We start from the raw sequence: 27,500 nt of genomic DNA, 5'->3' as shown, positions 1-27,500 counted from the left end.
CTCAAAGGACCTGAAAACATCTTCAACAAAATCATAGAAGAAAACTTCCCAAACCTAAAGAAAGAAATGGACATAAAGGTACAAGAAACCTATAGAACACTGAAAAAAATGAGACCAGAACAGAAAATCCTCTAGTCACATAATAATCAAAGCACCAAATGCACAGAACAAAGAAAGTATATTAAAAGTTGCAAGGGAAAAGGGCCAAGTAACATACAAAGACAGACCTATCAGAATTACACCAGACTTCTTAACAGAGACTAGGAAAGCCAGAAGATCCTGGGGAGATGTCATACACACCCTAAGAGAACAGAAATGTCAGCCCAGGCTCCAATATCCAGCAAAACTCTGAATCAACATAAATGGAGAAACCAAAATATTCCAGGACAAAACCAAATTCAAACAGTAGCTATCTACCAATGCAACCCTACAGAGGATTCTAAAAGAAAAATTCCAACATGAAGAAGATATCTACACCAAAGAAAAGAGAAGATATTAAGCATCTTATAACAAAGCTAAAAGGAGAGAACCACAAGCACATAAAGCTATCTACAAAAACAAATATAACAGGAACCAACAGTGATCTGTCTTTAATATCTCTCAATATTAATGGACTCACCTCATGCATAAAAAGACAAGCTAACAGATTGGAAATGCAAACAAGATCTAGCATTTTGCTGCATACAAGAAACACACTGTAATAATAAAGATGAACACTATCTCAGAATAAAAGGATGGAAAACAGTCTTCCAAGTAAATTGTCCCAAGAAACAAGCTGGAGTTGCCATCCTAATGTCCAATAAAATAAACTTTCAACCAAAAGTTATCAAGCATGATGAGGAAGGACACTTCATATTCCTCAAAGGGAAAATTCACCAAGAGAAAGTTTCAATTCTGAACATTTATGCCCAAAATGCAAGGGCACCCACATTCATAAAAGAAACTTTACTAAAGATAAAACCATACATTGAACCCCATACAATATTAGTGGGAAACTTCAATACCCGATTCTCAACAATGGAGACATCATTGAAACAGAAATGAAACAGAGACATAGTGAAACTAATAGACGTTATGAACCAAATGAATTTAACAGATATAGAACATTTCATCCCAAAACAAAGGAATATGCCTTCTTTCAGCACCTCATGGTAGCTTCTCCAAAATCAACCATATAATTGATCACAAACAATCCTCAACTTATACAAGAAGACTGAAATAATCCCATGCACCTTGTCAGACCACCAAAGTCTAAACCTGGTCTTCAATAACAGCACAAGCAACAGAAAACCCACATACATATGGAACTGAGCAACTCTCTACTCAATGATAATTTGGTCAGGAATGAAAATAAATAAAGAAATTAAAGACTTCCTGGAATTTAATGGAAATATTGACATAACATATGGGACACAATGAAAGGAGTGCTAAGAGGAAAATTCATAGCACTAAGTGCGCTTGCAAAGAAACTAGAGAGATCTTACACAAGCAACTTAACAGCACACTTGAGAGTTCTAGAACAAAAGAAAGCAACGTCTCTCACAAGAAGTAGAAGGCAGGAAATGGTCAAACTCAGTGCTGAAAGCAACCAAATAGATACAAAGAGAATAATATAAAGAATCATCAAAACCAAAAGCTGGTTCTTTGAAAGAATCAACAAGATAGATAAACACCTAGACAAACTAACTAAAGGACACAGAAGCAGTATCCAAATTAAAATCATAAATGCAAAGGGAGATATAACAACAGAAATGGAGGAAATTCAAAAAAATCATCAGATCCTACTACAAAAGCCTATACTCAACAACACTGGAAAGTCTAGATGAAATGGATGATTTTCTGGACAGATACTACATATCAAAAGTTAAATCAAGTACAGGTAAACTTTATAAAAAATGCCCATATCCTATAAGGAAATAGAAGAAATAATTTAAAACCTCACAAACCAAAAAAAAAAAAAAAAAAAAAAAACCCCAGGGCCAGGTTGACTTAGATCAGAATTCTACCAGACCTTCAAAGAAGACCTGATGCATTATTCCATAAAATAGAAACAGAAGGTACACTACTTAATTCAATCTATTAAGTCAAAATTACTCTGATACCTAAATCACACAAGGACCTAGCAACAAAGAGAATTTCACACCAATTCTGCTTATGAATATCGATCGATGCAAAAATACTCAATAGAATCCTTGCAAACCAAATCCAAGGACACTTCAAAACCATCATTCACCACAATCAAGTAAACTTCATCCAAGGGATGCAAGATTGATTCAATATACCAAAATCCTTTAACACAATCCCCCATGTAAAAATCTCAAAGAAAAATATCACATGATCATATCCTTAGATTCAGAAAAAGCATTTGACAAAGTACAACACCCCTTCATGTTAAAATATTGGGGAGATCAGGAATTTAAGGCCCATACATAATCATACTAAAAGCAATTTACTGCAAACTGACAGCCAATATCAAATTAAATGGAGAGATACCTGAAACAATCCCACTAAAATTGGGGACAAGACAAGGATGCCCACTCTCCTTATATCTAATCAATATAGTACTCTAAGTACTAGCAAAAACAATAAGACGACAAAAAGAGATCAAAGGGATACAAATTGGCAAAAAAGAATTAAAGGTATCACTATTTGCAGATGATATGCTAGTATATATAAGTAACCCCAAAAATTCAACCAGAGAACTTCTCCAGCTGATAAACTACTTCTGTAAAGTAGTTGAATATAAAATTAACTCAAAGAAGTAAGTAGTTTTCTTTTATACAAATGATAAACAGGCTAAGAAAGAAATTAGGGAAACAACTATCTTCACAATAGCCACAGATAATATAAAATATCTTGGAATAACTCTAACCCAACAAGTGAAAAATCTGTATGATAAGAACTTCAGGTCTCTGAAGAAAGATAAAAAGAAGTACTCAGAAAATGAAGAGATCTCCCATGCTCATGAATTGGGAAAATTAACAGTGAAAATGACCATCCTACCAGAGGTAGTGTACAGATTCAATGCAATCCCCATCAAAATCCCAAAACAATTCTTCAAAGACATGGAATGAACAATTTTCAAATTCATCTGGAAAGGCAAAAAACCCAGAATAGTTAAAAACAATCCTTAACAATAAAAGAATGGCTGGGGGAATCATCATCCCTGACCTCAAGTTATATTACAGAGCAATTGTGATAAAAATTGCATGGTATTTATACGGAGACAGACAGGTTGATACATGAAATAGAATTTTAGAACCAGAAGTAAAATCACAGACTTATGCACACTTGATTTTGACAAAGAAGCCAAAAATGTGCAATGGAAAAAAGAAAGCGTCTTCAATAAGTGGTGCTGGTCTAACTGGCTGTCTGCATACAGAAAAGTGAAAATAGACCCGTAATTTTCACCATGCACAAATCTAAAGTCCAACTGTATCAAGAACATCAACATAAATTCAGATAACACTGAATCTAATAGAAGATTAAGTAGGAAAGAGCCTTGACCTCACTGGTACAGGGGGAAATTTCCTAAACAGAACTCCAATGCCTCATGCTGTAAGATCAATAATTGATAAATGGGACCTCATGAAACTGGATAGCTTCTGTAAGGCAAAGGACATAGTAAGACAAATCTGCAGTATACAGATTGGGAAAATCGTCTTCACTAATCCAACATCTGATAGAGTGCTAATATCCAAAATATATAAAGAACTCAAGTATCTAACCACCATAAAACCAAACAATCCAATTAAAAAATGGTGTATAGAACTAAAATCAGAATTCACAACAGAGGAATCTCAAATGGCTGAGAAGCACTTAAAAAATGTTCAAAGTCCTTAGTGATTAGAGAAAAAAACAAATCAAAACAATCCTGAGATTCCACCTTCCACCAGACAAAGTGGCTAAGATCAAAACCTCAGGTGACAACACATGTTGGCGAGAACGGAGAGAAAGAGGAACACTCCTCCATTGCTGGTGGGATTGCAAACTGGTACAACCACTCTGAAGATCAATTTGGATAATCCTCAGAAAATTGGAAATAGACATACCTAAAGACATAGAAATACCACTCTTGGGAATATATACAAAAGATTCCCCACCATGTCACAGGGGCACCTCTTCTACTATGTTTATAGCAGCCTTCTTTGTGATAGCCAGAAGCTAAAAACAACCCACATGTCCCATGACAGAAGAATGGATACAGAAAATGGGGTTCATTTACACAGCAGAATACTACTCAGCTATGAAGAATGAGGACATCCTGATATTTGCAGACAAATGGATGGAACTAGAAAATATCATCCTTAGTGAGATAACTCAGACCCAAAATGACATGCATAATATGTACTCACTAATAAGTAGATATTAGCCAAAAAAAAGAGTGCAGAATACCCAAGATATAGTCTACAGAACTCAAAAAGGTCGATAAGCTAAAGGGCCAAAGTGAGGACACCTCAGTCCCACTTAGGAGGAAGAAGAAAGCAACTACAAGATGAATAAAAGGAACAGACAGGGTAGGGAAAGGGGAGGGGGACAGGGAGAGCAGAGCATAATCTGATATTGGGTGGGAGAAAAGAACTGAAGCCCTGAGGGCCAGCAGAAAGAATGGAAACAGGCAACTTCAAGATGAAGGAAGTTGGGAGGACCCTCTAGAATGTACCAGAGACCTGGGAAGTGATAGACTCACAGGACTCAAAGGGGGGACCCTAGATGAAAGGCCCTACAGTGGGAAGAGGGAACTTATTGAACACACCTCCAACAGGAAGACAGGGCATCAAGTGAAGGATGGGGTTGCTGTCCTACAGTCAAAACTCTGACCCATAAGTCTTCCTGTCTGAAAGAAATGCGGAGATGTAAATGGAGAAGAGCCTGAGGAAAAGAAGATCAAGCTACAGGCTTAATCAAGCTACAGTGGGAGCCACATCAAATGGAAGCCCCAAAACCTGACACCATTACTGAGGCTATGGTGCACCTCAAAAGGACCTATCATGACTGCCCTCCAAAAGACCCAACAAGCAGCTGAAATAGTCAGACGCAGATATGTGCACCCACCCAATGAACAGAAGCTGCTGACTCCTCTGGTTGAACTAGGGAAAAGCTGGAGGAAGCTGAGGAGGAGGGCAAACCTGTAGGAGGACCAGCAGTCTCAGTTAACCTGGAACCCTGAGATCTCTTAGACACTATTATCACCAACCAGACAGCATACACCAGCTGAGATGAGGCCTCCAACACATATATACCAGAGGATTGCCGGATCTGGGTTCAGTCAAAGAAGATGCACCTAACCCTCAAAAGACTGGCGGCCTCAGGAAGTTTAGAGGTCTGGTTGGGTGGATGAGGACATCCTTGTGGAGATTGGGGGAGGAGAAGGCAGGGAGGGTATATGGGTTGTGGAACAGTCAGACTGTGGACTGGGAGGGGAATAAAATCTAGAGTGTAAAAATAAATAAATAAATAAATAAATAAATTCGAAAAAAGAAAATGATTAGTAAATATATGTCCCGCGCTACGTCTCGCCAGCAGGAACGACGCGGCACACACAGGATCCTTCTACAGAAAAAAGCTTTACTGCATCTTGAGAGGGAGAGCATAAGCTTACAATGCGGAGACGCCGAGTGAGGAATAACCGTCCCTTATATAGGAAACTATCCTCGCCTAGGACGTGTCACTCTCTGACTGGTCGCTGCCAATTATGCCAGATGACGTACCATAACGTACGTGTCCCTTCGAGTAGGGAAGTTACCAGGCGCCTGCGTATTGCCCTTTTTACTAGGTGCGTTCTGCCAGATGCTGGTGCCATCTTGTAATGGAGTATGTAAGGACAGCTCCTCGGACAGCTCCTCACATCTGTGAGGACAGCTCCTTGGACAGCTCCTCACATCTGTGAGGACAGCTCCTCACATCTCCCTCTTTTCTGTTTTTTTTTTAAGCAAACAGGACACCCAGTTATAGGAGGGCGAAGACAGAGGCCATATCCTCGTCCATAGTTGGCGCACCTGTACGAGAGAGATACGCTTAGGCGGTTGTTGGGACCTAGGGCACTCCCGACCCGTCGCACTGCCATTTTTTCGAGGAGGAAAACTGGGGCAGAAACCCTCATGTAATATGACATACCCCTTCCAGGGGGCGATTTGGTAGAACTTCCCTGTGCGATGCTAAGCTCGTCACCCCTCATGGGCTGATCAAGCCGGACACTCTAATCCTGTGCAATGAACCGAGGTTCTAGGAGTGCAAGAGCTGTCCAGGCGGCGGCCTGTTGCTTGAGCATGGTCAACCGGGTAATGGCTGGCGCTCCTTGTTCAAGGGCCAAGCGCCTGGGCAATCACTACTTTGTCCTTTCTTGTTTGAGATCTCAATTTGCAAAGCAACCAGAGGAGTAACACTAATCCACAGCAGAGGATCACTCTAAAAAGTCCCACTCCCACCCATTCCTTGAAATAAGAGACTGCTGAGGTGATCCAGGACGACAATCCCTCCGTCAAAGACAGGTCCAGTCGGGTAGAATTTACTTGAATGATGGTCGCTCTCAGCTCCCGAAGTGTCTGTTCAAACTCCGAGGTCCAATTCTGTAACAGATGCTGTGAAAGACTCTTAGACAGATTAGCAGCTCGGGTAAATTTGTCATATTATATGGAGGTGATACAAAGGCCTGGGAGTTTTTGCTCATAGCCAAGCTGGGCCAGTTGCCATAGAATGTCTAATTGCCATCTATACGTTAGTTGACAAGCATAAGGCCTCCCTATATCTGAGTATTGGCGAGGCCTGTCTGTCCCGAAACCACAGAGGCGGTGGCGATAAATCATTGATAGTTTGGGTTGTCTGTACTGAATTTGACAAGACCAATGCCGAGGCAGTAACGAGGCAGCGACTGCTATCGTAGTAATAATGCAAGCAATAATTGCAGAAGTAACAAAATCTATTTTTCCTCTAAATAAGGTCATGGTCCCAGAGGTATCAACAGGGATAGGGATAAAGCGAGGCATGCGGGTAACTACTGCGATATTTTATATGAGTAGCTGTCCAGACAGAGGCAGCAGGTTTGATGTTCCCCATCCAGGAAAATGACAACCGTCCCTTTTCTCCCTTTCCTCCAAGTAGCATCACCATGGGCGTAAGTGCAGCTACCACTAACGCAATGTAAGGCCACCACCATAGAGAACTGTGGCATTAGCCACAATGTCCTCCTCACCAGTTCCCCATGTGGCCTCCCTTAACCAAGCAGAAGATTGATTATATAACATAATGCAAGGGAGATCAAAAGATGTTTTGTTGAATATGCCAAAACAAAGGCTGCCCTTAAGGGGAATAGTCCTATTTTCTTTTAGTCGTTCAACCTGTGGATCCTTAGGTAAATAGGCCAACCCTAAATCCCTGTTAGTGGTACATCACCGGCATCGGGAGTGGAAAGGTTGACATTATTCCCCATCGTAGCTCGCCCTGCACCGTTGCTGGCATCCATGGAAGAAAGAGTGAGGAGGTGCAGGGTCCCAGTCCTTCTTGATCACTTGCTGTGATGCTCCGAGTAAGTCGTCCTGGGATCCATATGGGATTTTCATTGTCCTGTGGAAAAACACAGACCGCTCCCCTGGATCTTATTAAAACAGGATCCGGGCCTTTCCATTCATTTGTTAATACATCCTTCCATTTGACCAATTCTTTTTTTGTCCTCTTGGGCTCTGAGCAATGTCGCTCAGCCGCTGTTTGTCCAACTTCATCAAGATTTAAAAATTTAAGGTAAAAGGGCCAGAGCAGTGGCCACTCGGGGTGTTGGGGGAGTTCTATCATAATTCCCTTCTTTGTTTTATTAAATATGATTTGGCGTCCGATGAGCACGCTCTATGATTCCCCTGTCCTTGAGGGTTGTAGGGCAGGCCCATCAGGTGGGTAACCTGCATCTGAGCACAAAACTGACGGAATTTTTTGAGATGTGTAGGCAGGGGCCATTGTCAGTTTTTACACATTTTGGCTTTCCCCAAGCACTCCATGCTTCAAGGCAGTGCTGAATGACATGTGTTGTTTTTTCTCCTGTAAGTGGGGTGGCATGTAGAATGCCAGAACATGTGTCTATAGATACATGCACATACTGTAATTTTCCAAAAGTAGAATTATGAGTCACATCCATTTGCCAGATTTGCAATGGCTGTATTCCTCTTGGGTTGACCCCGATGTGAGGAACTGGGAGGAACTGGCAGCACTGTTGGCATTGGGTGACTATATCACGTGCCTCTTTTCTAGTTATAGAGAAGCGGCGTAAAGTTTCTGGTGACATGGAAATTGCCATGAAAGGCTTTAGCGGCCTCTAAAGGAGAGGCCAGGGCCACAGCTATCATTTTTGTGGCTTTGTCAGCCAAATCATTCTCTGAACTCATTGGGCCAGGGAGTCCAGAATGGGCCCGTATATGAGTAATGTATACAGGGAATCTTCTATTTAATAGGATAATTTGGATTTTTCGGAAAATATCTGCCACCTTATTAGTGGTTTTAATTATACCTGCGGTTTCAAGAATACTAACAGCATTAACCACATAGGAGGAATCTGAAACAGTATTTAGAGGAACCTGGAATTTTTCAATGACTTCCATGACCACTAGGCATTCTACCACTTGGGGTGAGGTTTCAAAATATTGTCGTGAGAATACTTGGGAGTTTACCACATATGCTCCCACCCCTGTTTTTGACCCATCTGTATACACTGTTATCCCCTCCTTTAATGGTCTGTGGGATGACATTTGAGGAAAACAATAGGTTGTGATCTTACCAAAACACAATGGGGGGTGTTTAGGATAATGATTATCTATCTTCCCTGTAAAGGATGTGAGCAGCACTGCCCAATCATCAGAGGTAGCGGCTAGAGTTTGGACCTGGTAGGGTGTATATGGGATAATCAAGGATTGGGGTGGAGTCCCAAAATGACAGATGGCAGCTTTTAGGCCCTTAATAGCCAGATGTGCTACTGCAGCTGGATACCAATCAATAATCTTCACAGGGGAAGCATGTGGATGGATCCATAACAGTGGACCTTGTTGCCATAAAACTGCAGTGGGTAAATCCTTGGTATCTAGTACACAGAGTGAAAAAGGTAGAGACCAATCAATGCGTTGCAATTGGGCCTGTTTTATGGCATCTTCTACTTTAGTAAGGCCTTGGTTGCAGCGGGAGTTAGCACCACGAGGGGAGGTGATGTGGCCGTCCTTCCAATATTTGAACAAAGGTTTTAATTCCATGGAAGGGATTTTCAAAAATGGTCTCAACCAGTTGATATCTCCCAAGAGCTTCTGAAAGTCATTAAGAGTATGGAGGTGGTCTCTCTGGATTTCCAGTTTCTGGGGTATAATCTTATCAGGAAAATAATGGATCCTAGAAAATGACCTGTGTCAGCAATTTGGACCTTTTCTGTAGCAATATGTAAGTCCCATTGTTTAAGGGTTTTTGTAATAAGGAATAGGCTTGTTTTGAGTAATTCTAAGTCTTTATGACACATCAATATATCATCCATGTAATGAATTAACAGTAAATTTGGATAGGTCTCCCTGACTGGTTTGAGGGCTTCCTGAACATATAACTGACACATCGTAGGGCTGTTGGCCATGCCCTGAGGTAGGACCTTCCACTGGTATCTTTTATCAGGTTCAGTATGATTAATTGATGGGACAGTAAAAGCAAACCTGGGCCTATCTGGGGGGTAAAGCAGAATAGAGAAAAAACAATCCTTGATATCTATTATTACCAAATTCCAATCTTTTTGTAGGGCTGAGAGTATAGGAAGGCCCGCTGAATGGGTCAATGATTCCATCTGATCGTTAATGGCCCTCAAGTCATGGAGTAGTCGCCATTTTCCTGATTTTTCCTTATTACAAAAAATTGGGGTGTTCCAAGGAGAGGTGGAGGGCTCAAATGTCCCAATCTTAATTGTTCATCCACCAGTCCTGTAGCTGCCTGTAATTTCTCAGAGGTTAATGGCCATTGGGAACCCACACCGTGTCCTCCGTCCTCCATGGTATGGGTCGTTTGCCTAATGGCACCTAGGAAAAACCCAGGCCTTGTTTATGGGGGTTGGCGATCGGTTCAATGGGCGTGAGACAACCCTGTTCTAATCGCCCTAGGCCTTTCCCTTCCTTATAGCCCATCCTTGACATCATGTGAGCCACTTGTGGGGGGTATTCATTAGATAAGGTCAGTCCCATGGTCTGCATAACATCCCTCCCCCAAAGATTAACAGGCAGGGGAAGTACATAAGGAATAAATTGTCCCTGTCGGCCATCGGCAGTTGTACAAGTTAGAGTGGCAGAGCTGATCATAGGGCATGACTGGTAGCCTAATCCTTGTAGTGAGTGAGAAGATTTTGTGGTAGGCCACGATTGAGGCCACCATTTTGAGGAAATTATACTTTTATCAGCCCCAGTATCCAGTATGCCTTCGAATTTCTTTCCATTAATTTCTAAGCTCAATTTTGGGCGGTTGTTAAGGTGAACCACCAAATATGCCGAATCATGACCAGTGGACCCCATGGGTCCCTTGGTATCCTGTATTGTGGCCTGGGAGCATGGAAGGAGTAATAACTGTGCTATTCTATCTCCTTTACTTATGGAAAAAACCCCATCGGGACTTGAACAAAGAATTTGAATATCAAGAGAGCGCTGAGCTTCAACAAGGCCTGGATGGACTATCAGTCCTTGTAGGGCGAGAGATCCTCTCCCAAGGACAAGGCCTATGGTTCCCGGGGGTAGAGGCCCCACAGTCTGAGCAGGAATTGGCTGAATGCCCATCTGGGGCATTAGAAAGAAGTCTGAGGCGGCACGCAGGTCCAATTTTGTGTCAGCTCTTGGGGAGTCTCCTCTGTCAGGGTCATGGCTTTCTGAAAGCGGTTCCCATATCTTTGAGGGGCCCTGGGACCGGGGCCCACCAGCCGTTTTTGACATCTCATTAGGTCGACTCTCCAAAGGAGGGAGTAGTTTGCCTTTAATGTCTCTCACTGATCGGCACTGGTCAGCCCTATGGTAGCCTTTGCCACATCGGACACAGAGGGTTACAGACCCCCTGTCTCTTTTTGTCATCCTGCAGTCTCTTTTTAGATGGCCTGTTTTCCCACATTGAAAGCATGATCTTTTATCCGTCCCTTTAACGGGGCGTTGCTGGAACTGGAGAATGGCAGCCGCCAGGAATGAGTTAGTAAGGGGCCCTCAAGTTCCTGCAAACTCTAAGCCAATCCTGTAGCCCTTTGTTTTCTTGGGGGCTATGGCTATTCGGCACTCCTGGGTGGCTTGCTCAAAAGCGAGCTGTTCTATTAGTGGTGCTGCTTGTTCAGGATGCCAAAAGATTCGTCCTGCAGCCTCTGTCATTCTAGCTACAAAATCTGAGAAATTTTCCTGGGGTCCCTGAACGATTTTTGTAAGTTGATTATCAATCCCTCCTCTCCTGGACAGTGCCTTCCAGGCTCTAATAGCCGTGCTGGAGACCTGAGCATAGGCGCCCCAGTGGTAAGCAGACTGATCAGCTGCAAAGCGGCCCTGTCCTGTTAAGAGTTCAAAAGTCCATTCTTGTTGCTCAGGTATTAAGGCTGTAGCATTCGCTCTGGCCTGTGTTTGGGCTGCCTCATACCAGAGCGCTTTCCATTCCATGTATTGGCCCATGCTGGCAAGGGCTGCCTTAGCAATCATCTGCCAATCAGCTAGTGTCAATGCTGTCATGGCCAACCTGTCGAGTTGTGTTAGAGTAAAGTTGGCCGTGACTCCATACTTTCTAACTGATTCTGCTAATTCCTTAATCTGATTATATTCAACAGGGGCATGGACCCGTCCTCCCTCCGGAGTCTCAAAGATAGGAAATGTCATACTCAGCTTTCTTCTCACCCTCTCGGGGACTAGTGAGAAGGCGTGTGAGCGTGTCTCATCTGGAGGGGGCGCCGTTGGTGGCGGCCGTGCTAGAAGGCTTCTATTACTTCCCCTACATTCATCGGGGTAATATCTTTCCTCCTCATCTAGCTCAGCCTCCTCCTCTGAGTCTAAGGTTTTATTTTCAGAGCTTTCAGAACTGTCGAGGTTCAGCGCTTCTAGCTCTTTCACAGGGTATAGGCTGGCTCCCCCTCCTGCTTTATGTGTAGAGGAGGAAGTGCTGGAATCTGAAAATGTCAACGCTCCCTTGTCTGCGGACTTACCGGGAGGCACCTTTTCTTTCTTAGGGGCGTCCTTTTTCTTTCCTTGGCGCCCAACAACACAGAACATAAACAGGATCCTTCTACAGAAAAAAGCTTTACTGCTCCCTGGAAAAAAGTTACTGCATCTTGAGAGGGAGAGCATAAGCTTACAATGCATCGGAGGCATAAGCTTACAATGTGAGGAATAACCGTCCCTTATATAGGAAACTATCCTCGCCTAGGGCGTGTCACTCTCTGACTGGTCGCTGCCAATTATGCCAGATGGCCTACCATAATGTACGTGTCCCTTCGATTAGGGAAGTTACCAGGCGCCTGCGTATTGCCCTTTTTACTAGGTGCGTTCTGCCAGATGCTGGTGCCATCTTGTAATGGAGTATGTAAGGACAGCTCCTCGGACAGCTCCTCACATCTGTGAGGACAGCTCCTTGGACAGCTCCTCACATCTGTGAGGACAGCTCCTCACATCTCCCCCTTTTCTGTTTTTTTTAAGCAAACAGGACACCCAGATATAGGAGGGCGAAGACAGAGGTCATATCCTCGTACAAAGTTGGCGAACCTGTACAAGAGAGATACCCTTAGGCTGTTGTTGGGACCCAGGGCACTCCCGACCCGTCGCACTGCCATTTTTCGAGGGAGGGAAAACTGGGGCAGAAACCCTCATGTAATATGACATGCCTTCCAGGGGGCGTGTATTTGGTAGAACTTCCTGTGCGATGCTAAGCTCGTCACCCCTCATGGGCTGCTCAAGCCGGACACTCTAATCCTGTGCAATGAACCGAGGTTCTAGGAGTGCAAGAGCTGTCCAGCCCGGCGACCTGTTGCTTGAGCATGGTCAACCAGATATCAGCTGGCGCTCCTTGTTCAAGGGCTACAAGCGCCTGGGCAATCACTACTTTGTCCTTTCTTGTTTGAGATCTCAATTTGCAAAGCAACCAGAGGGTAACACTAATCCACAGCAGAGGATCACTCTAAAAAAGTCCCCTCCCACCCATTCCTTGAAATAAGAGACTGCTGAGGTGATCCAGGAGGACAATCCGTCCGTCAAAGACAGGTCCAGTCGGGTAGAATTTACTTGAATGATGGTTGCTCTCAGCTCCCGAAGTGTCTGTTCAAACTCCGAGGTCCAATTCTGTAACAGATGCTGTGAAAGACTCTTAGACAGATTAGCAGCTCGGGTAAATTTGTCATATTATATGGAGGTGATACAAAGGCCTGGGAGTTTTTGCTCATAGCCAAGCTGGGCCAGTTGCCATAGAATGTCTAATTGCCATCTATCGTTAGTTGACAAGCATAAAGGCCTCCCTATATCTGAGTATTGGCGAGGCCTGTCTGTCCCGAAACCACAGAGGCGGTGGCGATAAATCATTGATAGTTTGGGTTGTCTGTACTGAATTTGACAAGACCAATGCGAGGCAGTAACCGAGGCAGCGACTGCTGTCGTAGTAATAATGCCAGCAATAATTGCAGAAGTATCAAAATCTCTTTTTCCTCTAAATAAGGTCATGGTCCCGGGGCATCAACAGGGATCGGGCTAAAAGCGAGCCATGCGGGTAACTACTGCGATATTTTATATGAGTAGCTGTCCAGACAGAGGCAGCAGGTTTGATGTTCCCGTCCAGGAAAATGACAACCGTCCTTTTCTCCCTTTCCTCCAAGTAGCATCACCATGGGCGTAAGTGCAGCTACCACTAGCGCCAATGTAAGGCCACCACCATAGAGAACTGTGGCATTAGCCACAATGTCCTCCTCACCAGTTCCCCATGTGGCCTCCCTTAACCAAGCAGAAGATTGATTATATAACATAATGCAAGGGAGATCAAAAGATGTTTTTTTGAATATGCCAAAACAAAGGCTGCCCTTAAGGGGAATAGTCCTATTTTCTTTTAGTCGTTCAACCTGTGGATCCTTAGGTAAATAGGCCAACCCTAAATCCCTGTTAGTGGTACATCACCGGCATCGGGAGTGGAAAGGTTGACATTATTCCCCATCGTAGCTCGCCCTGCACCGTTGCTGGCATCCATGGAAGAAGAGTGAGGAGGTGCAGGGGTCCCAGTCCCTTCTTGATCACTTGCTGTGATGCTCCGAGTAAGTCGTCCTGGGATCCATATGGGATTTTCATTGTCCTGTGGAAAAACACAGACCGCTCCCCTGGATCTTATTAAAACAGGATCCGGGCCTTTCCATTCATTTGTTAATACATCCTTCCATTTGACTAATTCTTTTGTCCTCTTGGGCTCTGAGCAATGTCGCTCAGCCGCTGTTTGTCCAGCTTCATCAAGATTTAAAAATTTAAGGTAAAAAGGGCCAGAGCAGTGGCCACTGGGGTGTTGGGGGAGTTCTATCATAATTCCCTTCTTTGTTTTATTAAATATGATTTGGCGTCCGATGAGCACGCTCTATGATTCCCTGTCCTTGAGGGTTGTAGGGCAGGCCCATCAGGTGGGTAACCTGCATCTGAGCACAAAACTGACGGAATTTTTGAGATGTGTAGGCGGGGCCATTGTCAGTTTTACACATTTGGCTTTCCCCAAGCACTCCATGCTTCAAGGCAGTGCTGAATGACATGTGTTGTTTTTTCTCCTGTAAGTGGGGTGGCATGTAGAATGCCAGAACATGTGTCTATAGATACATGCACATACTGTAATTTTCAAAAGTAGAATTATGAGTCACATCCATTTGCCAGATTTGCAATGGCTGTATTCCTCTCGGGTTGACCCGATGTGAGGAACTGGGAGGAACTGGCAGCACTGTTGGCATTGGGTGACTATATCCGTGCCTCTTTTCTAGTTATAGAAGCGGAGGCGTAAAGTTTCTGGTGACATGGAAATTGCCATGAAAGGCTTTAGCGGCCTCTAAAGGAGAGGCCAGGGCCACAGCTATCATTTTTGTGGCTTTGTCAGCCAAATCATTCTCTGAACTCATTGGGCCAGGGAGTCCAGAATGGGCCCGTATATGAGTAATGTATACAGGGAATCTTCTATTTAATAGGATAATTTGGATTTTTCGGAAAATATCTGCCACCTTACTAGTGGTTTTAATTATACCGGCGGTTTCAAGAATACTAACAGCATTAACCACATAGGAGGAATCTGAAACAATATTTAGAGGAACCTGGAATTTTTCAATGACCTCCATGACCACTAGGCATTCTACCACTTGGGGTGAGGTTTCAAAATATTGTCGTGAGAATACTTGGGAGTTTACCACATATGCTCCCACCCCTGTTTTTGACCCATCCGTATACACCGTTATCCCCTCCTTTAATGGTCTGTGGGATGTGACGCGAGGGAAAACAATAGGTTGTGATCTTGCAAAACACAATAGGGGGTGTTTAGGATAATGATTATCTATTTTCCCTGTAAAGGATGTGAGCAGCACTGCCCAATCATCAGAGGTAGCGGCTAGAGTTTGGACCTGGTAGGGTGTATATGGGATAATCAAGGATTGGGGTGGAGTCCCAAAATGACAGATGGCAGCTTTTAGGCCCTTAATAGCCAGATGTGCTACTGCAGCTGGATACCAATCAATAATCTTCACAGGGGAAGCATGTGGATGGATCCATAACAGTGGACCTTGTTGCCATAAAACTGCAGTGGGTAAATCCTTGGTATCTAGTACACAGAGTGAAAAAGGTAGAGACCAATCAATGCGTTGCAATTGGGCCTGTTTTATGGCATCTTCTACTTTTAGTAAGGCCTTGGTTGCAGCGGGAGTTAGCACCACGAGGGGAGGTGATGTGGCGTCCCCTTCAATATTTCGAACAAAGGTTTTAATTCCGCAGAAGGGATTTTCAAAAATGGTCTCAACCAGTTGATATCTCCCAAGAGCTTCTGAAAGTCATTAAGAGTATGGAGGTGGTCTCTACGGATTTCCAGTTTCTGGGGTATAATCTTATCAGGGAAAATAATGGATCCTAGAAAATGACCTGTGTCAGCAATTTGGACCTTTTCTGTAGCAATATGTAAGTCCCATTGTTTAAGGGTTTTTTGTAATAAGGAATAGGCTTGTTTGAGTAATTCTAAGTCTTTATGACACATCAATATATCATCCATGTAATGAATTAACAGTAAATTTGGATAGGTCTCCCTGACTGGTTTGAGGGCTTCCTGAACATATAACTGACACATCGTAGGGCTGTTGGCCATGCCCTGAGGTAGGACCTTCCACTGGTATCTTTTATCAGGTTCAGTATGATTAATTGATGGGACAGTAAAAGCAAACCTGGGCCTATCTGGGGGGTAAAGCAGAATAGAGAAAAAACAATCCTTGATATCTATTATTACCAAATTCCAATCTTTTTGTAGGGCTGAGAGTATAGGAAGGCCCGCTGAATGGGTCAAGGGATTCCATCTGATCGTTAATGGCCCTCAAGTCATGGAGTAGTCGCCATTTTCCTGATTTTTTCCTTATTACAAAAATTGGGGTGTTCCAAGGAGAGGTGGAGGGCTCCAAATGTCCTAATCTTAATTGTTCATCCACCAGTCCTGTAGCTGCCTGTAATTTCTCAGAGGTTAATGGCCATTGGGGAACCCACACCGTGTCCTCCGTCCTCCATGGTATGGGTCGTGCTGCCCCAATGGCACCTAGGAAAAACCCAGGCCTTGTTTATGGGGGTTGGCGATCGGTTCAATGGGCGTGAGACAACCCTGTTCTAATCGCCCTAGGCCTTTCCCTTCCTTATAGCCCATCCTTGACATCATGTGGGCCACTTGTGGGGGTATTCATTAGATAAGGTCAGTCCCATGGTCTGCATAACATCCCTCCCCAAAGATTAACAGGCAGGGAAGTACATAAGGAATAAATTGTCCCTGTCGGCCATCGGCAGTTGTCCAAGTTAGAGTGGCAGAGCTGATCATAGGGCATGACTGGTAGCCTAATCCTTGTAGTGAGTGAGAAGATTTTGTGGTAGGCCACGATTGAGGCCACCATTTTGAGGAAATTATACTTTTATCAGCCCCAGTATCCAGTATGCCTTGAATTTCTTTCCATTAATTTCTAAGCTCAATTTTGGGCGGTTGTTAAGGTGAACCACCAAATATGCGAATCATGACCAGTGGACCCCATGGGTCCCTTGGTATCCTGTATTGTGGCCTGGGAGCATGGAAGGAGTAATAACTGTGCTATTCTATCTCCTTTACTTATGGAAAAAAACCCCATCGGGACTTGAACAAAGAATTTGAATATCAAGAGAGCGCTGAGCTTCAACAAGGCCTGGATGGACTATCAGTCCTTGTAGGCGAGAGATCCTCTCCCAAGGACAAGGCCTATGGTTCCCGGGGTAGAGGCCCCACAGTCTGAGCAGGAATTGGCTGAATGCCCATCTGGGGCATTAGAAAGAAGTCTGAGGCGTGCACGCAGGTCCAATTTGTGTCAGCTCTTGGGGACCTCCTCTGCGGGGTCGTGGCCCTGTGAAAGCGGTTCCCATATCTTTGAGGGCCCTGGGACGGGGGCCCCCAGCCCGTTTTTTGACATCTCATTAGGTCGACTCTCCAAAGGAGGGAGTAGTTTGCCTTTAATGTCTCTCACTGATCGGCACTGGTCAGCCCTATGGTAGCCTTTGCCACATCGGACACAGAGGGTTACAGACCCCCTGTCTCTTTTTGTCATCCTGCAGTCTCTTTTTAGATGGCCTGTTTTCCCACATTGAAAGCATGATCTTTTATCCGTCCCTTTAACGGGGCGTCGCTGGAACTGGAGAATGGCAGCCGCCAGGCCTGAGTTAGTAAGGGGCCCTCCAAGTTCCCTGCAAACTCTAAGCCAATCCTGTAGCCCTTTATTTCTTCGGGGGGCTATGGCTATTCGGCACTCCTGGGTGGCTTGCTCGAAAACGAGCTGTTCTATTAGTGGTGCTGCTTGTTCAGGATCGCCAAAGATTCGTCCTGCAGCCTCTGTCATTCTAGCTACAAAATCTGAGAAATTTTCCTGGGGTCCCTGAACGATTTTTGTAAGTTGATTATCAATCCCTCCTCTCCTGGACAGTGCCTTCCAGGCTCTAATAGCCGTGCTGGAGACCTGAGCATAGGCGCCCCAGTGGTAAGCAGACTGATCAGCTGCAAAGCGGCCCTGTCCTGTTAAGAGTTCAAAAGTCCATTCTTGTTGCTCAGGTATTAAGGCTGTAGCATTCGCTCTGGCCTGTGTTTGGGCTGCCTCATACCAGAGCGCTTTCCATTCCATGTATTGGCCCATGCTGGCAAGGGCTGCCTTAGCAATCATCTGCCAATCAGCTGGTGTCAATGCTGTCATGGCCAACCTGTCGAGTTGTGTTAGAGTAAAGTTGGCGTGACTCCATACTTTCTAACTGATTCTGCTAATTCCTTAATCTGATTATATTCAACAGGGCATGGACCCGTCCTCCCTCGAGTCTCAAAGATAGGAAATGTCATACTCAGCTTTCTTCTCACCTTCTCGGGGACTAGTGAGAAGGCGTGTGGCGTGTCTCATCTGGAGGGGCGCCCGTTGGTGGCGGCCGTGCTAGAAGGCTTCTATTACTTCCCCTACATTCATCGGGGTAATATCTTTCCTCCTCATCTAGCTCAGCCTCCTCCTCTGAGTCTAAGGTTTTATTTTCAGAGCTTTCAGAACTGTCGAGGTTCAGCGCTTCTAGCTCTTTCACAGGGTATAGGCTGGCTCCCCCTCCTGGTTTATGTGTAGAGGAGGAAGTGCTGGAATCTGAAAATTTCAACGCTCCCTTGTCTGCGGACTTACCGGGAGGGCACCTTTTCTTTCTTAGGACGTCCTTTTTCTTGCGCGCGCCCAACCTCTCACTACGTTCGGTTTCTGACAGACTTTCTTGGACTACCTCGAGAGTGGCCTGTCCTTCTATTACTGCTGCCTTACATGTTTCATCCTTTAAACAATTCTTAACCAGCTTCCATATAGCTTTGGTCCCTAGGCGCAGATCCTCTTCCGCCAATTTTCTGTCAAGGTCTTTTCCAAGTTTGTTCCATGAGGCAATCGTAAACGAGCCTGAACAGGCAAACCAAGGTGCCACCCTCTCCACCTCCTTCACAAAGTTTTTAAGTGTTCCTCCTCCAATTTTGATGTCCCTCTGCTTTAACACTGTTTCCAAGGCCGTGACCACAGACTGTGAGGATCCCATGATGGGCCAGGAACGCTTATCTACGTCCGTCTGAAAAGGCGTGAGGTGAAAGGGTAGAGACGGACACGCTGCTCTCTTATGCGGGAGTCTTACACGCCTCCCGGACGGTGCCGCTTATCTCGTCGGCCTTATCGCGTCCTTGCTCCTCAACAGTCAAAATCGAAGGTAAAAAGGGAGCTGCGTGAAGCTCACTTATATCTGAGAGACTGAGACGCGCCTTCAGCTGCTGTGATCGTCCTTTTAACAGCGAAAACGATGAAAACAGAACATAAAGAGTAGCGTGGCTACCAGGACAAATACTATAGCCTCAACAAAACCTTCCCAAGGCGGTGACAAACCCAGACCAAAGTCCAAGAGAGGGCTGCCTCTCCGAACGTATCTACCTGTAGTTCTGAATCCTCCTTGTCGCCAAGGGATCTCGAAGGTGCTGCGATGGCGAGGTCTTTCCGGGTTTTGGCACCAGATGTCCCGCCACGTCTCGCCAGCAGGAACGAGCGGCACACACAGGATCCTTCTACAGAAAAAAGCTTTACTGCATCTTGAGAGGGAGAGCATAAGCTTACAATGCGGAGCGCCGAGTGAGGAATAACCGTCCCTTATATAGGAAACTATCCTCGCCTAGGGCGTGTCACTCTCTGACTGGTCGCTGCCAATTATGCCAGATGCGTACCATAACGTCGTGTCCCTTGAGTAGGGAAGTTACCAGGCGCCTGCGTATTGCCCTTTTTACTAGGTGCGTTCTGCCAGATGCTGGTGCCATCTTGTAATGGAGTATGTAAGGACAGCTCCTCGGACAGCTCCTCACATCTGTGAGGACAGCTCCTTGGACAGCTCCTCACATCTGTGAGGACAGCTCCTCACAAATATAACTATTCATTAATCATGGAGATACTCTCCTTAATGAATTGAATTGTGTTCCATTTATCTAAAGAGTTTATGAATCCTGAATGCATAGTACCTATCCTTGGTATGAAGCAGGATGTAGCACACATTCTCTATTTCTGTTTTGTACTAACAAATATAACTAATGAGGAAAACTTGTCATTTAAATGAGGGGATGGGAATGTAAGGAGCTTTATCATGAAAAACTGTTAGCAAATTTTTAGATTTCTAAGTTTTATAACAAACTGAAGTCGATGTTCTATCAACTGAAAGTTATGTTTAATAACCTGTCAACTCTTAATGTGCTTAGGTCTCCCTTTAATTTTATTGAGAAGAAAGATTTAGAATATTCTGTATTATAAAGGAATAAAATGTGCCTAAGGTGGAAATAGAAAAACTGCAGAGGCATGGCCATACATGTGTGCATGCACAAGTGTTCCATTTTGGGGTACATATTACATCAAGACATGATTAGAAAAGCACATTGTTGAGAAGTTGTTATTTATACAAGAAATCTTCTTTTGCCCCCTTTGTATTTCCTAGAACATTAGTGTATCTATAGACAAATCAACACATATTCAATAAATGAGGAACAGAATGAGGAAGGAAAATTAATATTAGTCAAATTAAGTCAGAAGATATGAAAACCAAATTGTTAAAACAAGTGCAAGTCCATGGGAAGGGCATGGGATAGGGTGTTGTAGGATGGGAAACCAGGAAAGGGGCTAAGATTTGAAATGTAAATAAAGAAGATATCCAATTAAAAAAATATGCAAGTCTATTCATCAATAGTCACAGTGCCAGAAGACCAGCACTGTTTTCTAAAAACACCTTCTCAGAATACTTGTTCCACACCATTCCATCTATATTTTCTCACATCATTTGCCCTAAGGCCAACTGAATAATTTATGAACTAGTTAAGTAATATTCAGCAATTTTTGACCAAAACCAATCAGTAAATATACCAAAAGATGAAGCTTTATACCTCTCATTGATTGATGTGCCATGATGATTTAATTAGTCACATAGCAAACCAAAATTAAACATTTGCAGTATTCCTATGAAATTTACTGTTCACTTTTTAATCATACACTATGAGTTTTAACAGAAATATTATAGAAGATAATATATGTGTGTGCTTGCTAACTAGAATAACACACAATTTCCATTTCATAGTTCATCCATGAATATATAGCCCATAAATGGAGGGAACTAGAAAAGATCATTCTGAATAAGGTAACTCAGTCACAAAAGAACACACAAGGCATGTACTCACTGATAAGTAGATATTAGGCAAAGTGCTTGGAATACTCACAAAACAACTTATGGACCATAGGAAGCTCAAGAGGAAAGAAGACTAGAGTGGGTGCTTCAGTCCTACTTAGAAGGGGGAACAAAATGACCAAGGGAAGAAGAGGGTGTAAGGGATTTGGGAGGAGGAGAGGAGGGGGAGGGGGAAAGTGGGGCCCAACCAGGTATGGGAGGAAATGGAGATGTACAGAGGGTCAGGAAATTGAACAGAGGTATGTAGCAATGGGGATAGGAAACTGGGGGTAGGAACCAAAAAGTTCCAGATGCCAGGAAAGCAAGAGCCTCCTAGGACCCAACGGGGATGATATTAGATGAAATGCCCCACAAAGAGGAGGGAGAAACTGTTCAGACCATATCCAGAAGTTAGTTATAGCCTCCTCCTGGTTGAGGGATAGGTCTCCAAAATTTTTTATATTTATTTATTTATTTTTGTTGTATATTTGAGGTATTTACATTTCAAATGCTATCCTTTTGCCCTCTCCCCCCTCCCTCCATCCAACTTCCATGAGTATACTCACCCATCAATGTACCCACTCCCATCTCACCACCCTGGCATTCTGCTACACTGAAAAAACAAGCCTTCACAGGACAAAGGGCTTCTCCCCCTATTGATGCCAGACAATTCCATCCTCTGCTACATATGCGGCTCGAGTCATGAGTCCCTCCATGTGAACTCTTTGGTTGGTGATTTAGTTCCTGGGAGCTCGGGGGCGGGGGTCTGTTTTGTTTATAGTGTTGTTCTTCCACTATCAACCAGGGAGGAAATACAGGTGGAGACCAAGGAAAGGCCATTCAGAGACTGTCCCACATGGGGATCCATCCCACATGCAGACACAAAACCCAGACACCATTGCTGATGTCAAGAAGTGCTTGCTGACAGGAGCCTGATATAGCTGTCTCCTGAAATGCTTTGCCAGATCCTAACCAACACAGATGCGGATGCTTGAAGCCAACCACCAGACTGATCACAGGACCCCCAATGGAGGATTTATGGGAAGGACTGAAGGAGCTAAATGGGTTTTATCTGGTATCAAGGGGAGGGGAGGCCCTTGGTCCTGTGAAGTCTTGATGCCCCAGCATAAAGGAATGCTAGGGATGTGGGGCAGGAGTTGGGGAGCAACCTTATAGAAGCAAGGTAAGAGGGGATGGGATAAGGGAAACCAGGAAAGGGGCCAACATTTGAAATGTAAATAAATAAATTATTCAATTTATAAGAAAAAAAGAGTACAAAAATATCTCAAGTGGTTTTATATCACTTTTTTTCTTTTCTTTGTTTATTTTGTGTGGAATGGTGTGTGTGTGTGTGTGTGTGTGTGTGTGTGTATTTGCTTTCAACTTATCAATGACTTACGATGTATGAAAGCAAAGGAAAAAGTAATTTCTTATTGCCTATCATCCCTTTTTCTACTATTTCACCATATTGAGAATAAGCTAATACAAGGTTATAGTACAAATAATGAAATATATAGTTTTTGAAGGCCTGCTTTGACAGCATAGGTAAACTGAGGAAGGCAGTGAGGTGTGGCATTAGCAATTGGGTTCAGTGCTGCCAATGCTCCCCTCCCCAGTTGACAGCAGCGGCAATTTATGGGGTCAGCATTGGGAGCAGAGCTCAATATTCTGTGGCTGACACTCTCTGTAACTGGCAAGAAATTCTGAACTCTTTTTAACTTTTAAGGATCTGCTAGAAAGGAAAGAGAGAAAATCATGCACCCCCACACTCGCACTAGATAAAGAAAGCTCTAACAAGTAAGTTTCAACAAGCAAATACCAACAATTTCACATATACATATACATATACATATATATACATATACATATGCCATACATATATACATGTATACAAAGAATGTATATACAGACATATATACATATATACAAATATACATATTTAGAGTTGATGGATGGAGCAAATTTCTAAAGAGAAGGATCTAACAAGCTTTATTTTTGATTTTAGCATTTTATAGCTCTTCAGACTAAAGTGCTCTGTGTAAGAAAAAAATTTGCCTCCCAGATAAAAGGTTACATGAGAGAGAATTACAGCAGACTGTTGCTAATAGGTTCAAAGCAGTTGTTTTATCTGCATCTCATTCTATAGGATCATTATAAGTTCAAAGCAATAGTTTTATATATTCATGGCATTGCTTTATCATGGTACCCATCTGTGGCCTCAACCTTGGATCTGATAGAAAATGTTTTTCCTTGATTCTAACTGTATCCCAAGCTTATTTCTCTTCCTATTGCAAATTACATACTTGTAATGCATGAAAACTCATTGTATTCCTTTTCATGAAGACTTTACTTAATATTCTTTGTGGAGGGGTCACATTTTATTCATGATTTTAACTGTTTTTTTAATATTTCTAGCAAAATGACTAAAATAATCTCCTTAGATCTTCTGTAAATTACTCTAACATCCTAATATTATTTGAATTAAAACAGGAATTCTATAAAATCACTAATTCATCTAAATAGTATTCTTTCATGAAAGTCCATCTTCATGTTGATTCTGCAAGGGAATCTGCACAATATGGTAGACTAATACACAAGAATCAATCATAACAGACTATAGGTAGAAAGAGTCTTTCTTTTCCCAAATACACCATGTCAGAGAAATGAGGGATACAGTAATGACAAACACAAGAAGGCATATCAGCAGCAAGAAGCAATCCTGGGACAAAGCCCCTGGGGCTGTGCCTCTCTAAGATTCTGCCATGCAAAATGGTGGACCTACTCCAGGAATCTCACTTGCCCACTGAAGTTTCTCCTACATGGCACCCATCATACTGTAGTATATCTTAAAGTATGTTTATTACTTAGAGTGATATTTTACTCTTTGTGCACTTGAAATATTTGTAATTACAGTGAAAAACATAGCCTGTTATGGTGGTCCATGTCCTGCCCTGAATCACAGATGTTATCAGCTTAAGTTGTGAATTTTCTACCCTCCTGTAACAAATACCTGAAATCAGTAATTTAAAATGTATATTTATGAATTGCAACTTTTAATATCTTATTTGATGGTCACTTGGTCCATTGCTTTGGGGCTTGTGATGAGACACTATACCATGGTTGGAACATATGGTGAAAGAAACCATTAGTTCATATGGTCACTAGGAATCAAAAGACAGAGACAAAAGGCGCTATAATCTGGAGTTTCATCTCTACTTCCAGGAGTCTTAAAATTAGCAAAAACTTCTTCCTGGTCCAAGAGGAAATTGCATAGTGCCTTTAGACACAGGAATATAAGAGCAGTCAAGCTGCAGGAGACCCGCGGTCCAGACTGCACCCAGATCAGAACTGAACCTGTTAAACAGCTCCCTGCACCCAAATCCTGTGGTGGAGCCGGGGGTGAGGGAGCTAGACCATCAGAGGGGCAGACACTCCTGTGAAACCACAGGAGAATACTCTCTGCCCACATTCCTGACTCAAGAGGAAAATTCATTGTGCCATCTGTGACCCCCTGTGCACAGGGACCTAGGAGAAGTAGGGGTTACACAGAGAGCTGAAAGCCAGCCGACAGGAACGACTACATCCCCGAGAGCAGAACAGTCTGTTCCCATAATTGACTGAAAGAAAACAGGAAAACAGGTCTACAGCAGTGCTGACACACAGGCCCACAGGAGGGTCAAGCCACCATCAGAAACAGCAAGACAAGCTAACACCAGAGACAACCTGATGGTGAGAGGCAAGCACAGGAAACCAAACAACTAAAATAATTTTATGGTTTCCTCACAACATGAGGAACTGTGTTAAAGGCTCTCAACATTAGGAATGTTTAGAACCACTATGCTAGATATAATTAATGGAGATCCATTACTTTGGAATCCAAAGACAGGACTATTATATTTCTATTTATTTTCATTAAAGTCATCTTAAATACTGAAGACTGATAATCTGGCTACTAGAATTGGATAAAGTATGTGTTCTCATTTGCAAAATGGTGATGGTAATTGTATTTAATCCAAAAAAAGTGTTTAGAGCTTTAAAGGAAATAATGCATAGAGAACACTTGCCTTCAAAGATCTTCTAATAAAATTCTATTAATAATAATTTTTATTGTGGAAATAAAGAGAGAACAGTTCTTAGTGGTCTGGTTTCAAGTAACTCCCAATGGCTAACCCTTTAAGATTGGTAGAATCTATACCACATGAAATTGTAACCTACCTTAAATGCATGTACTAAATAGAATTTCTTGATGTTTACCCTATTTTTAATAAAAATTCTAAAAATATTGTTTAAATATCTATACTGTGTATAAAGAGATTTTTAAAAAGAAAATCAATAAAATGCTTTTATAACATGTTACTAATAAACCAATATTGAATAATGAGTAAATCAGTTTGGGTAACTTCCCAAAATAATTGGGTTTTCCAAGAACATTACAGAAGATAAACATCAAGATCGATAAGTCCTGAGGTTGCAAGAGTTGTTATTGATTTATAGCCTTGCTTACTTGCCAGCAAAATAATTGCTGTAGAGAGGTTGACTTATGGTAACAAATCACAATGGGGATGCTAGTGTCTTCCTTAACCCAAGTTTAAAAACTAGAAAACATTCAAATAAGCTTATTTTATTGAAATTCATAATAAATAATATATACTATTCACCAAACATGTACCTACTTTGTGGTGAATCTGTCATGCATATGTGTAATATTATTTAAAAATTACCAAATAATCCTCTGAGAGACATTATTATTCTTGTCTCACACAATGGAAAATTTGAAATTCAGAAAAGTTAACCAACTTGTCTAAGGTCACATGTAAATAGGAAGCTGCAAAGCAGTGTTAACACATGTCATTCTTTCCCTTGCTTTGATACAGTTGAATATCACATGGGAGATATTAATAAACAGAATCTAAGAAATGCAATTTTATTGGCTGAGACAATCATTTGCTTGTCTATTATATGATTATAGATTTTGCTTGATAATAGACTTTCCATCACCATATCTAGAACACCAACATTCCTGAAAAAGTTGATTTGAAGACAATGATGAATCAGTAAAAGTTCCATGACTATGAACTAGACATGGCTTAATTAACAAGAGTTAAAGTTGATGGAGTATTCGGTATTTAATATTGCTTCACATTTTTATATGCCTATAGATTTCCTTTGTAAAATCAATTCCTTTTCATTTTTATACAACTTTTTTATTCCTTTAAGGTTTGTTATCTTTCCCCAGCCATACCCAAGCCCTCTGAGACTGTCACTAATTCTTAGCTGTTCTCTTTACAGCAGTTTGTATCTCAGCAGAGGATATAAGAAATTCATACGTTGAGTCTTTACACTGATATTCATTTGAGGTTCTAGGAAATTTCTGAAAGTCTATGTCAAAGAAAAGCATAAAGGGTCTCTCCATTGTCTCTCCATTCAGAAACAAGAAGATTCATTTCCCAACAAAAAAAAATCATTTTATAGTTACAATAGACATTTATTTAAAGTGAGACTTATATAGAGCAAATAATTCTTAAATTGTAATTCTGGTTGAAATAACTTCATAAAAATATGGAAAGACCAGGCACACACACAGATCTTAACTACAAGATCATTTCTTCGTCCACTCTCCTTTCTTTCCCAAATAACTTCTTTCATATAGGGTTCAAGGTAGAATTTGTCCTCCTCATATTTTGTCCACTGATCCTTAGGCAAGATCTAATGCCTCATAGTCAGGTCTAGGGCTCTCCTAATAACATTCTGCTATTATAAAGGTCCTCAGGAAGCCTTCTTATGGCTTCTCTTACATCTTCAGTTTAATGTATTGTATCATCTCACATTAACCCCAGTTTACAGGATCCTGCAGCATTATAATACCAATTTTGAAAAACATCCAGCCACATACTTGATGCTACAACTATAGATCTGCCTGCCATTTTGAACTAAGAGTTATTTTTTTTTTATTATTAACTTGAGTATTTCTTATATACATTTCGAATGTTATTCCTTTCCCGGTTTCCGGGCAAACATCCCCCTCCCCCCTCCCCCCCCCTTCCTTATGGGTGTTCCTCCCACCCCTCCCCCCATTGTTGCCCTCCCCAAAGTCTAGTT

General features: G+C 42.6%; 1 protein-coding gene and 1 pseudogene across 1 annotated transcript; both read right to left on the bottom strand.

Annotated features, from left to right (window-relative positions):
* Positions 1-10,777: 10,777 nt before the first annotated feature.
* Positions 10,778-18,489, bottom strand: LOC116888967 (igE-binding protein-like; the record flags this gene model as incomplete). The annotated part of the gene is given in 4 exon segments (XM_032890196.1): positions 10,778-10,937; positions 17,543-17,611; positions 17,613-18,441; positions 18,444-18,489. Coding segments are annotated over 4 exon segments (1,104 nt in total), but the record flags the coding sequence as incomplete, so codon positions are not given.
* Positions 18,490-19,332: 843 nt separating this feature from the next.
* LOC116888966 lies at positions 19,333-27,325 on the bottom strand (annotated as a pseudogene).
* Positions 27,326-27,500: the final 175 nt, after the last annotated feature.

This window comes from Rattus rattus, chromosome X (assembly GCF_011064425.1).
Source record: "Rattus rattus isolate New Zealand chromosome X, Rrattus_CSIRO_v1, whole genome shotgun sequence".
Classification (NCBI taxonomy): domain Eukaryota; kingdom Metazoa; phylum Chordata; class Mammalia; order Rodentia; family Muridae; genus Rattus; species Rattus rattus.
The sequence above is the reverse complement of the archived record's forward strand: the minus strand, read 5'-3'. Positions and strand labels throughout refer to the sequence as shown.